General features: G+C 36.9%; 1 protein-coding gene across 2 annotated transcripts in view; it reads left to right on the forward strand.

The window, feature by feature from the left end:
* Window positions 1-5,205, forward strand: part of ME2 (malic enzyme 2) — a 49,615-nt gene extending 44,410 nt beyond the window's left edge. For both annotated transcript variants that reach the window (XM_087439245.1, XM_004422544.3), the window contains exons 15-16: window positions 615-713; window positions 4,323-5,205. In XM_087439245.1, coding sequence (XP_087295371.1) covers window positions 615-713; window positions 4,323-4,490 — 267 coding nt within the window. In that variant the 3' untranslated portion in view covers window positions 4,491-5,205. The remainder of the gene's footprint in view (window positions 1-614; window positions 714-4,322) is intronic.
* The last annotated feature ends 9,214 nt before the right edge of the window (window positions 5,206-14,419 follow it).

Here is a 14,419-nt window from a genome sequence, read left to right on the forward strand (position 1 = left end):
GGATCTTAATTAAAAGCAGAGAGAGAATGGGTTAAATCTGCCTTATGAATGGAAAGGAAGTTACTTATCTGTTGCTTTTTTGATTTGCCTATCTACTTTTGCATAGAATTGATTTTTTCAAATGTTTGATTGTAAGCTATGAATCCTCCCATATTTAGAGCACATATACTGTACCTGTATTTAGGATATCTGAAGGTAACATTGTGACAGCACAGATAAACTATAACTCCTTACATTTTTTTAATGGATAAGTACTGGTTTCTTTGGAGTGCTGGCCTATTGGAGCTCCAGAATTCACAATGTGAGTTTTGAAGAACTCACATTAATACAGATATTAATGTCTATTTTCGTGTAGCTATTGTAATTACACCAAACCTTCTATGAATTATGTGGAATAGGTCAATAAGTCTTTAAATCTGGGTTTTTTTTATTGTTTAGTAGTAAACAGTTATTAAAACTGTTCTGCAGTGCTTTAAGTGTATTCCTGCTAGGCATAAGGAGAATTAGGTCACCTGTGTCATTCTCTGCTCCTCTAGCCCTTTTTCCATTTTTTTAGGTCCTCATTACTATGTGTTATTTAAACAAACAAAAGTAAAATGCTGTTTTTCTCTTAGGCACTGACAAGTCAGTTGACAGATAAAGAGCTAGCTCAAGGGAGACTTTACCCACCACTTGCTGATATTCGGGAAGTTTCTATCAACATTGCTATTAAAGTAAGTAATAATTTATACCCCTCCACATAAATTTTAACGGTGTTTTCTTATGCAAGTAACACAAACTTATTAGAGAAAAATTTGAAACATTTAGAGGATGCAAAGAAGAAATGTTAGGTCACCTATATTCTTACTACCAGAATATAACCTACATTATTATTTTGGATTTGGTGCCTTCTGGTCTTTTTTCTTCCTAAACACACACATACATATGCACACACATCAACAGTCATCTGTGCCTGTTTTTATAGTTGGTTTCTTGCTGCACTTTTTTCCACTTTATTTGTAAGCCTTTTCCCATGTAAGTCAATAAGAATTCCCAAATTATTGCCCATTATCTCTTCAGAAAACAAGTACTGATTACATTGCACCTGTTAGATATGAGTGTACCTGTTTTCCCACACCTTTGCCAATACTTAGAATTATTATTTTTTTAATCTTGCATATTTAATAGGTGAAAATTGTATCTAATTTTTATTTAAAGCATTTATTATTAGATTGAAGAATTTTCCATGAACTGCCTGTTCATGACCTTTGCTCGTTTTTATATTATGATATTTGTCTTTCTAATGTCCGATACTGATTTATAAGGGCTCTTTGTTAAGGGTAGTGATCCTTCTGTTTGCTGTGGTACAGGCAATTTCCCATTTGTCATTTATTTTAACTTTTGGAATTGTTTGACATGCCATTTTTCCAAAGTTTTTTTTATAGAATGATCTGTTTATTTTATGGATTGTTTCCTCATCTTTTATGAATGTTAATGCCTTCTCCCACTCCAAAATCATATAAATATCTACCTGCATTTTCTAATAACATAAGACTTTTTAATCCCTCTGAGATTTTAGTGTATGATGTGGGACAGAACCATTTTTTTTGTGAGTAGTTAACCAGTTGCCTCAGCACCAATTGATTGAGAATGCTCCTCTTATTAACATAAAATTCTTGAATCTGTTACTGGGATTCTGTTTCTGACCATATTTGTCTATAACTAGGCACTCTTTTAATTATTAGAGTATGTATAATGTGTATTATTTGATACTGTATATTTCCCATCATTATGGTTTTTCAGTATTTTCTTGTCTATTCTAACCTGTTTATTCTTTTGGATGAATTTTTCTATCAGTTTTTTTAATTCAAAGAAAACCTTGCAACTATGTACGAAACTCATGTTTATAAATTGTTTATTATTTTCCTAGATATTTAAAATTTTTTGTTGTCCTGTATAATAAAGGTTTTTCTTTCCATACATACTTCCCTGCTTGTCATTTCTAATATATGGGGAAGGTATTAATTTTTATGAATTTATTTGATAACTGATTTCTTTGTTGAACAATCTTAATTCTTTTAATAGTTCTCAGTTAATGCTTTTGGAATTGTTGAATCATCTGCAAATAATTTCTTTTTCTCTTTTTAATATATATGGCTTTTTTTTCCCTATCTTACTAAATTAGTTGGTACTTAAGAGCAATTTTAAGCAATTGGGTTGATAAGGGCATCCTTATATTTTAATATTAAGTGTAATGCTAGCTTTTGATTGAAATAAGTATTTTTTTATCTTTTTAAAGAAGTAGGCTTCTATTGCTAGTTTACTAAGATTTTCTTAAACATCAGGATTAGATGTGGAATGTATCAACCACTTTTTCCACTTGGACGTTAATGATCATAAGGTTTTCCCCTTTATCTATTAATGTTACTGTTGCATTATTTTAATACTCATAAACTAAGCAAAGATTGGGAATTGGTAAAGGATGATATGTTAAGGAAATAGCAACCAATCCAGTTGAGCTGGAGTCTAAGGTATATGTAGGAAAATGGTACAAGACAAGATTTGAAAGCTGTCTGAAGGCCAGCTTGTACAGAGAGCACAAATGCCAGACTAAGGCGTCTGAATACTTTACTATTGCAAAACAGCTGCAGATTTTAGAGCCCAGAACTAAGATGAATAGAGTTCACCTTTAGAGAATGATATTTATAGAATGATATTACAAGTGGGACAGATTTTGGAAGCTGTCAGTTAAGAGATTACTGGTATATCCAAATGAAAGGTAATACATGAAGAAATAGAAGGAGATTTGGGCTTCGGGTTGGTATAGGAGCGTAGCCCCAGGATCATGTCTCTTCCCCCTTCCCTGGGCGGTAGAGAGTTTGCTCCTTCTCCAGTGGCTTAGGGCTTTCCTTTGTAGGAGCAAGGGATCAGGAGAGTAGGCAGTATTTTGTGTCTGTCCCCCACCCCAACCCGCAGCCACCGAGCCTCTCCTTATGGCCACCAGTCATCTCCTGCATGCCTCCATGACAAGGAGAGCTCACTCCAATCTCATGCCTTGCCCCCAGCCTTTTCTGTGGGTACAAATATGTTTCCTACAATAGACTAGGAAATAATTGAAACACATTTTCCATCACAAAACATAGTGAGATTGAGCTCCAGGGACCAAGGATTATTTTTAATAACCACCATTTTTTCTCAAGGTTTTCTTTTAGAAAGCTGAAGGAAACTTCAGTACTGGTCACCGTTTAGAATGAGAATTAGAGGAGGAGGAGAAAGATAATTGTTTGAATTTTTGTTTTTTTTACCGTGTGTCACTACATTTTTTTAAATTAAAATAAAACCATAACTTCAGAACTTAGTGTGTGACAGGCACTGTGCTACCCTGAAAAGGTGAGGAAGCTTTTCATACGACCTCATTTTACATCAAAACAGGCTCAGGGTTTATCCTCACCTTCAGTCATGGTGTGTGGCTTGGTTACAAAGATCAGAAATCCACTCAAGCCAGTTTAGGTGGGAAGTGACCTAGCTTAACTGTCTAGGGTCTGAGATCTCGAATCAGAATGTTTTGGGTTTGAAACAAGCAGTTTGAAGTTGTTTGAACGATGAAAAACTGAAATAGTTAAGCTCTCACTTAACTATGTTGGGCAGGTTACTTAAACTCCTCATAATTGGGTGTCCTTGTATGTAAAATGAGAATAATAGTAGTACTTACCTCAGAGGGTTCTTGTGAGGATTAAATGAGATATCCATGTAAAGCACATAGAACATGCCAGGCACTCATGATGGTGTTGAGTTGCCATGTACCGCTTCTAGCCCTAACTTTACTTGACCTTATAGTTCGTGTCCAACACCTGATTTATAATAGTGTCTTTGTCTCTCGATCCAAATTCTAGAGCAAAAGCACCAGGCTCACTTTGGGTTAGGTTTTCACCGCGGTCCAGTCAGTTATGACTAGGAAGTAGAGCCTCCCACACACCGTTTCAGCCAGGCTGTGGGGGAAGGACGTGGGCTGGGCAGGTTACCCAAACAGGTCTACTTGACTGACACAGTAGAGCTTAAAATTGTTTGTTGGCTTGAGGTATTGAGCACCTGCTATTAATTCTGGGGGAGAGGGGAGACTGTAAAACACGTCAAACTTAAGGTGACATCGCAGACTTTTATTTCATCTTTTAAACTTTTAATAGTTTCTGAGTGTTTTGAAATGAGTCAAAGTAATGTTATTTTTTATCTGGAAAAAAATGCCATTCTTCTAAATTTATTTCTCTGTCTTTTAATAATACTCTTTCTCTCAAATAGGTTAGTACTCAGAGCCTGCCTACACAGTAATCTTATTTATTTTTCAGGTTACAGAATACCTATATGCTAATAAAATGGCTTTCCAATACCCAGAACCTGAGGACAAGGCCAAATATATTAGAGAAAGAATATGGCGAAGTGAATACGATTCCCTGCTGCCAGATGTGTATGAATGGCCCGAATCTGCGTCGAGTCCCCGCCAGATAACGGAATAGAAGCACACCCACTGATAAATACTTTCCATGCTTCAGAGAACACCTTTTTTCACACAAAAAAGAGAATGTTCTCAAATTTATGGGTTTTTCTGTGTTTTATTCTTCCCCACCACTTTGCTTGACTTAATTTTTCCCATGAATCTACACTCTGTAGGGGGCAGATGTGTTGACTGCGTTGTTCATGCCCACCAGCACCCTGCAATCAAATAACCATAATACTTTCATTCTGATCTGTAGCTCATACCACATCAAAGAGATGTTTAAATTGTATTTGTGAATATCTTCACTTGTGCTCTTGTTCACGCTTCCCAGAGTATTTGCTGTTTACATAATAGGTAATAATCTTCTCTCACTCAGCTCTTTTAGTAAAATTGAAATTTACTTCTGTGGATATGGATACAGCATTCTGAGAAGCCAAATTTAACCAAATTCTAAGGACAAACTGTCAGTATCTAAAAATGTTCTTTTATTTCTGCTTCATTTTACCTTCATGCTCTGAAATTCCTTTCCGGTAGATACATGTAGAGAAGTTTGAAAAATCTACCCTATTATTTATCTTCTGGAACAAAACTGAAGATTAACTATAATGTCGTGAGAAAGAAATGGGAACTACTGCTGCCTTTAGACAAATAAAAAAAACAGTTGTTGTTTTCAACAGTGTATAAAAATCATAGTGTAACTTTTTTATCTAATAAAGGTAACATCTTAAATTTAATTGCTTCAATTATGCTATTTTATTGCCCAGCTAGGAATATTTTCATTTTCTTTATTTCTAGATGATACTAAGGAGAAGGGTATAGGATACCTAATGCATAAATTATGACTCATGTGATGTCTCATGTGACTTTTAACAAATTAATCATATGTTTCACATCTAAATGAGTCCTAGTTAACTGGAGAAGCTATACCCCTCCCTGTTCCAGTAGTGGTGCTGTTCATTACTTGATATAATTTTGGAATGTTGCTATGATACATTCCTTTGAATATCATTAGTGACAACTCTTTCTCCATTGAAGATGGATTTAATTTTTTGAAACCACCAAAATTAATTTAGAGCTAAGTGGGGACGAATGATGTAGGTGTTCAGACTAGGAAATGCCGTTTTTAATCCCGGTAAAATGGGTAATAATTGGCTTGTGAGACCAGTTTTCTTATGTGGCTTACATATTGGAGAGTTCTAAAGGAAAATCCAAAAACATTTTGAGAAGTAGTATTGCTATAAGTGTACCTAACATGGTTGCTTTGAGGGAACAAAACTTTTAAATGCTCATTCTAGAATATTAACTTCAAGAAATTATTCATAGCTACGTATTAGCATGCACATTATTTGGTATTTCCACAGTCCTTAATATGTTAGACATGATATTCTGTAGAGAAAAAAGAGCTTCATTTTTATGTTCATCTTCCCTTCTACCCATAGGTAGAGATTGGGTCATAATAATTTTGAATACAATTCAACGTTTTCAAAATGGCAAGGCCATTTTGAGTACGGGAGAAAGCAGTTGATTAATCCATTTAACAAATAAGTAAAGTCAGAAATCTGTTTCATAAAATAATCAACTAGGTCACAATTTGTTTCTTTTAATTAAAGATGAAAAGTTTATGTTTTTCATGTTATCTTTGTCAAAACAAAATCACCCCCAAAAATATTCTCTGTGAAATCTTGATTTTAGGTTAACATTGTAAGTATAATTACAAACCTGTCATTTACTTAATGCTTATTGAAGGCAGGAACATATGTTGAATTAATCTTACTAAGATTTTTGCTTATTAAATATGTATAGTACAGTCTTCATGGAAATTTTAAATATTTTAAGGAAAAAACAAGGCCAAATGGCTTATAGCCTGCAAGAGAAACCTTATATATATATATTTTTAAAAGCTGCCTATTCTTAATATGTGTTATTTACCAACCAGTATTTTAACAAGTAACACTGGATGTAAATTAAAGAAAAAAAATTTTAATAGTTCACCCAAGAATAGAGACAGGGGGAGAGGTGGCATAATGGCATCAAATTGGAAAATAAACTAAAACACTTGGACCTTCTATGGAAACTTAACCTAGCAAGAAAGTAGTTATTTTGAAAAACAGCCATGGAGAGTCATTTTCATTCTTTTAAATAGAGAAGAAATTCTGTAAATTTGTCAAATTATTTAGTAGGGAAAAGTGAGAATACGTGTTTTTCTAATCTGGCACCACTACCTGTAGTGTGAAACAAATTGGATTAATTTGTGAAGGTAAGGTTTATTGACTATAATGAGAAAAGTGTTAAAGAGTTTGGTTAAAATCTTTTTAAAGGATGGATTCTTAACCAGGAAGTTGCATTAAAATCACCATGAAGCTTCTTTAAAATGCAGATGCTTCTGCCTCTCCTCCCAGGCCCCCTAGACCACCAGGGGCAAGAGCCCTGGCAGGTGTATTTTCAGCAGGTCCCCAGGTGATCCTGACGCACACTCTTCCCCGGTCCTCCCAATCACTGCCTTGAAGCAGACTTCCGAATCAGCTGGGGATGACTGATTCCTCCTGCTGATGCAGGGGCGGGAGAGAGGGGGCGGGGGGCGGGGGTCCAAGATTCTTCATTTCTGACAAACTCCTGGGTGATGCCCACGCTGCTGGTACAGAGAATGCACTGAGTGCCATTGTTCCAGAGTACTGAGTGTGATGTGCGGTCTCTCTGTTGGTTTTTTCTGAGAAAGATTGGCCCTGAGCTAACATCTGTTGCCAATCTTCCTCTTTTTTTTCCGCTTGAGGAAGATTCACCCTGAGCTAACATCTGTGCCAGTCTTCCTCTATTTTGTATGTGGGTCACTGCCACAGCATGGCCACCAACGAGTGGTGTAGGTCCATGCCCGGGGAACCAAACCCGGGCTGCTGAAGCAGAGTGTGCGGAACTTAACCGCCAGGCCACAGGGCCAGCCCCCTGATGTGCAGTTTAAGTTTAGTGCTCATACAGTATATACTTTATATGAAAAAGATAACTGAAATTATGTTCTTACATGGAACTGGTTTCATCTATTTTTGTTATGTATAGTTTTTATAGGATGTTTATAAGAACAAAAATTAATACAGAACTTAAACATTTTTCTGAAAATACATAACTAGAATACTGTTCAATTCTAGGTTACAGATTTTCAATGTACTTATTTAGTAAAACCTAGCACCCAGTTCTCATTTATAAAAGATTAGCTATCAAATGGATATTTCTTTCTTCTCTATTATTGTTGTCTTATGATTTATCCTACCCTTTGTCATTTCTTTCTCTAAATTATCAGCCTCTGGAGAAATAAGATTCCACATTGTCCCTTGCAAAGAAGTTGCTAAGGAATTAAGACCAAAGCATAATAATTATTAAGGGATGTGGAGCATTACTTCTCTGAGATAACTGAGAAAGCCCAAAGGGGATGGTAGGGGAGTGGGAAAAGCCCTGCTTTAGAAAAAAGGCTTCATTCAAATGCTCCTGTAGCTTTTTTCCCCGAATCCATTCAGTATCCCTGGAAGATAATTTTATCTGGATCTTCATACTGTTGAACAGCTCCAGGGTTCTGTTGAATTCACCAAAACGGAACCAGCTCTGTTGAGCATACATAATGCTTGAGAACATTAGTATAAATCTCAAAGCTCTCTGCTGGGATTCCATTTAAAGGGACTGTCATAAACAATGAAAGAGCACCAATATGGTATTTCCATCTAAGACAGGACCACACATGTTCAAGTGCAGGCATAGTGCTGGCTTTACAAAAATGGCATAGATTCATTATCTACTTTGGCTCTCAACCGCTTTGTGATTTGCACTTTGATGTGTATCTAAATGTTGAAATGAAATAAATCCTCTATAGACAAGCTAAATAAAGTAACATACTTAATATTTAAAATATTCAAGATAATTTGACTGTAGAAAACTTCTCCCTCATCTGAAATCAGGATGTTTTAATGTAAGCAGAGAAAAAGCTCAATGCTTTGTTTCAAATTTTAATAAATTCAACTGGGCCTAATTAGGATATGACTCCTATTGCAAATTCCCTTAATCCTTGCCAGGAGTTACTCAGATAAACTAGTGATTAGATTTTAAACCGTAAGTATTTTCCTTTCTTGGATAAGGAAAATTGTGCCTCTTAAAGAGGACAGTAAGGGTATGATATGGAAATATGTTCATAATTCAGTTGCATAAAATATACAAATTAAGTCAAATGACTTTTGGGTGCTTTGTCTCTTTCTTTAACAGGTTTTTGCCAATAAACTGACTCTTTTTCATATGGCTATTTAATCGTGTATTTTCCAAATAAAAATTTGTTTGCCATTTTGCTGTTTAGGAAGTCATCCCTACAATCAGCACACTTTTTAAAGTTTTAAGACTAAGGGGAAATTTGTGGGTACATATTCCCCAGTTTTCAGTATGTCCTTTTATGTTCTAGAAAAATTATTTTCCCTTACTTTCCTAATTTTAAGTGTATATTCTAGCAAATCATTGATTCCTACATAGTCATTGAATTATCACCAACACCTTAGGTATGTACAATTATCGAATAATGATAAGCTAAATTTTATGGATAGCACCTACTCTGTGCCGGGTATTGGTCTAAGCATCATATGTGCATCAGCATATATAATCCTCACAATCACATTCTGTCACCACATCTGTTTTACAGAGAAGGACATGGGCACAGAGAGGTTAAACGCCTTGCCCAAGGTCTGTGCTGGGGAGTGGCAGAGCCTGGACTCTTAGCCTCAGCCCTTCTCTAGGAAGAAGGGCCTCTGTGACATGTGATTTTATCTGGATCTTAAATTCCTTATCTTCAAGAATTGTTATTTCAGATGATAATTCTTCACCTATTCTTATAAGACTAGTCTTAGGTCATTTTTAATGCATTTTACCAGTTCATTTGATTTTTACTTAGTTCGCATTTATAATTCAAATACAGTATAAACCTATTTTACTTGTTAGTCTTCAGCATTTTAAGTATTGGATGTAAACATAAAAGATTTGGTTTTGAGTTTGATAAATTACAACCAAGATTCTCGGTAGCCAGCTCACTAACATCTTTTGATTCGGTAGTCTTCACAGAACCACCAGTTGCTGTCATTTCTGTGCAAATCAGTTTCAATAGTGAGTATACACTTTGTGAATCTGCCAATGTCGCTGTGACTTTGAACTGTAAGATATATTTAAATGATATCTACTGTATTATATGCATATATATAACTTCTTCCATTAAAAAGTGAGAACAGTTAGAAAGTAATATAAAATGTATGTGTGGAACAAGGAATTTCTGAGAGCTATTTTAGCTAAATATTTGACAAAGTAAAATTTCTGCCTAATGTTTTATTATACTTTGCCTAATGACCTTTAAAATTAGCTGAAATTAAAACCATATTTTTGCAATTGATACTGTGTTCCCTTTGATAAGATCCCAAGTATTAATTATCAACTTCAAAGAAGCCACACATTGCAAGTCATTGCTTAGCCTTTCTCACCTTTGGATTTAAGATAAAGAGATAGAATAAACCGTCTTGTGGTAATCGCTTATGGGATTACTAATTTAAGGGGAATGCCTTGTGTACAGTATATGATACCAGATCGACTTATTGCAGATGGTTCCAGGAATCAGTCCAAAAACTTCATAATGATGTGAATTATTTTTTCTCTTTTGTGATATATAAATTGTAATGATGTGTGTATTTTCTTTGTAAAATTTTCCTATGCATAAAAAATGCATTATGACCTTGTTTTTAAAGGCTGCTATATATAGGGCATTTTAAAACTTGGCGTTATCTTAAACCTTAAAACACATAAACACACTCCACAATACTTGATCCCTTGGGAATATATTGTTTGACTTAAAATCACACGTGGAGCACTGGTCGTGCTCCTCACCTTTTCATGTCCTTTTGCTGAACTATTTCCCTTCTTATTTAGTTTAATCATAGCAGTAAAGGAATTATTTCTCACCTCTTCTCCCCTACTACATACACATTCCAAGACTCTAATGTAAGAATACAAAATCAGGAAAGATTGCATGTTGATTTTGTGATAAAGGGGAAAAACTGGTATAACAGCTAATATCTACTGAGTGCTTACTTCAAGCCAGGCACTGTGCTAAGTACCTGATACCCATTTACTCGTTGAAACTTCACAACAACCTCATGAGGTGTAGGTGTAACATTTTCCCCGTTTTACAGATGTAGACTCTGAGGCGCTGAGCCATTAAGGTCATGTAGCTACTAAAATGGCAAAGCCAGGATTCAGACCTCTTGCGTCACGGTTTAACAAAACTCCGATTCTGTTTAAACTAGACACTCCATCTACTCTGAGCACAGCCCATGCAGCAGAACGGCTGCAGAGAATCACAGTCGTGTGGTCTGTCTCAGTCATAATCACTAACTTCAAGAAACTCTTCATGCTCCTGGCATTTCCCCATCCAGTGACTGTGATACCTTCCCTGCTGTCAGATTTCTGACATCCTCCTGTGTCCTCACTCTCAGTAGATATTTCACAGAGAAATAGGACAATCAGAAGAGAATGTCCTCAAGCTCCCCTTACCCCCTCCATCTCCCCAGGTACCTTGAGCAAGTGAAAAGCAGCAGCTCCTGACCTGCAGGAGCTGGCCTGGCGCTATCAGCTGGCCTTGCTGTGGCTAGGAACTCAGCTAGGTCTCGATGTTCTGTTGGATGTAAACCACCTCACAGAACACCAAAATCAGGCAAGGCACTCTGACCATGTCGGATGGAGACAAAAACAAGGTGTTTTGTTTTGAGGGCAGCAAATTAATGCTCAGAGACCGAGATTGCCTTTGCCAATAATTTGTTTAACACAGGTTCACTGTGGGATTCATAATAGTTTCACAAGCCAATAGCCTACAGGATAATGTCTTTTAATAAGCTAATAAAAAAATTATACCCCAAACCAATGATAGATTAATCACACTATTGTTCCAGGCAAGGAGAGATAAAAGGAATAAAGTCTAAATTTAATCCAGATGTCCCTTTTTGTATGAGTATACACTTGAGAGAGACAGCTAAACAAACCAAGAGCTGACTTCCAGCTGCCAGTGCAAAATAAAAGTCCCTTGTTGCTAGAGCATGTTGCTAGGGAACAATGGTGCTGGTGTTGGCGCGCAGGCTGATCTCCTTCACGGGCCATTGAGCAGTTTGTCACCACTATTGATAAGGGAGTTGCCCTTACCATGGTAGAAGCTAATGCCCCAAGGTCTTCAGACAGTTTGTTTAGGTCAGCAAAGTGTTTCCTTGCCCAGACCGAAACACTGGAATATTTTTCACAAACTCTGGGTATTTCTAGTCTAAATGTCCCCTTGCCATAGTTGCTTCTCCACGTGTTCTTACTAATAAGCCCCTCAGCAGTGTTCACCCAGCTGAGCTACTGAGTGCTTATCAATGACAACAGATGAGATGATGACAACCTGATACAACTTAACTTCATTCTTATATCAAAACAAGTTTGGGGTTTTTTTGGTCTTTGTCACAAACAAGTTGGATTTGAAATCATATCAAACTAATACACAACACAAGGCCACTCCATCATCCTGTCTGTACACAGACAAAACATGGGCATTGTCCAAACCACAGAAATGACCAAACCCCACCCTACCCCCAGTCCTGGCTAGCATGCTTGAAGACTAACACTTGACCAATTATAATTTAGCCTCACTCCCTGAAGGTAAGATTTGTGATAACCAATCATAGAGTTGTCCCTGCTTCCTAAGCAAATTCCAATCCAGAGCGAACCCCAACTTCTGTGGCCCCCTGCAAAATCACCCAACCAAAACCCAAATCCTATAATAGCTGCTTTCTAACACCCTGTTACTGAGATGCTCCACAGTTCCCCACGGGGTGCATTCTCCCTCACTGCAATGAATAACTACAGGTGTGCTCCTGGTGGTCTTTGGCTGGAGGGCAGTGACAATCTTCACCCACGTGCTTAAGAACCAACTATACTCCTGTCAACCAGGACCAACTCCTCCACTTAGGCACTAGGTACCATTTCCTCTCACCCACTCAAGGGCCTTGCTCGTCAATTCTCCCTTCTCTGCATCATCAACTTTCTCTCTATCAGATCGCTGGCATGCTGCTTGGGCTAGGAGGACTCTTGACTCCTCTTCCCTTCAGCTATTGCGCCAAGTCACTATTCTTTAAACCAAAACTCTTCAAAAGATGTTCTATAGTTACTCTATACTTTCTGACTTCGATTCCTCTCCCTCCACTCTCTTTTGAACCCTCTCCAATCAGGCCTTCCCTACCCAGCCTCCAATGAAACCTACAAATTGCCAAATTCAAAGGTCAAATTAAAATTTTTGTTTTACTAGAGCCATAAGCATCATTTGACACGGTTGATCACTCCCTCCTCTTTTTTGTTTTTACTATTTTTTTTGATAGATATAATTTCAAACTTACAGAAAAGTTGCAAGAGTAGTACAAGGAACTCCCAAATGCATTTACCCAGATTCACCAGTTGTTTATATTTTGCTTCATTTGTTTCATCATTCGTTTTCTCTCTTTCTCAGTATACACACATAAACATTTATTTTCTGAATGATTTTGGAATAAGTTGCAGACAAGATGCCCCTTTACCCCTAAGTATTTCTGTGTGCATTTCCTAACATCAAGGATATTCTCTTATATAACCACATAACCATTCATTATCAAAATCAGAAAATTTAACATCGATGCAATACTATTACCTAATCTAGTATCCCTTCTCCACTCTAAAGTTATTTTCCCTTTGTAAATAAGTAATTTGTTGGGAAATGTTTTGAGACTATGTAAATAACCTCCTCCTGATCAAACTTTCACCCAAGTTTTAGCATCCATTGATGATTTTCTAACTTTATAATTTCTTCTATATGTATTAGTTGGCATTCTATTATAAGGAAGACCTTTTCCTTCTTCCCATTATTTTATTCATTTCTTTATATTGGTAGGGACTCATCGGTTCCTATTTTATTCAAGGTTATTCTGGGTTCTTACAATGCCTTCCTAACTGGTCTCCCACCCTTGCCACCTACAGAAATCTCTTCTCAGTAGAGCAGCCAGAGTGATCCTTTTAAACATAAAATGAAGCAAGTCATTCTTCTGTTCAAAACCCTCAATGGCTAAGCTGAAGTCTTTATAGTGCCATGAAAGGCCCTGCGTGATCTCCCACCACTACCACCGCCACCACTTACTTCTCTGACCTCATCTGCTATGCTCCCCGCTTTCCTGCTCTACTTCAGCCATACTTGCCTTGAGCACACCAGGCAAACTCCAGGCAGGCCTTTCATTTGTCGCACCCTTGGCTGGGGACGTTCTCCATATCTCCACAGCTGGCTTCTTTACCTTCTTCAGGTCTTTGCTTAATGTCACTTTTTGGTGAGGCTTTCTCTGGCTCACCCTTTTAAAAATTGCAGCCCAAACTCACCAGCATTCTCTCTCTCTCTTCCCTACTTATTTTTCTCCACAGAGATTATTACTGTCTGATGTAGTATATATTTTACTTATTTTGTTTATTATCTATCTCTCCCCAGTAGAATATAAATTCCATGAAGATATGATTTTTTGCATCTTTTGTTCATTCTTGTATCCCATAACCTAGGACAGTGTCCAACTCATTATTTGTTGAAAAAATACCTTTTTCACCTGGGGGTTCATGAATAGTCTCAGGAAGTCCAGGAAGCCCCTGAGATTGTATATGGTACCGTGCTTGTGTCTCTGGGAGGGAGAGGTTCCATTGTCTTTATCAAATTTTCTAAAGGGCCCTTTCTTTACCTAAGGTAGGTTTAAGAACAACTAGCCTACACCATTTTTAACTAGTCTATCAGATTTTTTTATTGGAAGAGTTGGCATGCTGAGATACAGGTTCCAACTTTCACTGAGGCTGAAATGGGGAAACAGACAAATAAAGGTCTTTCATTGCCTGATAAAACAAATAATACTCAGA

The sequence above is a fragment of the Ceratotherium simum genome, chromosome 14, assembly GCF_057802395.1.
Source record: "Ceratotherium simum simum isolate JZ-2026a chromosome 14, ASM5780239v1, whole genome shotgun sequence".
Taxonomy (NCBI): Eukaryota; Metazoa; Chordata; class Mammalia; order Perissodactyla; family Rhinocerotidae; genus Ceratotherium; species Ceratotherium simum.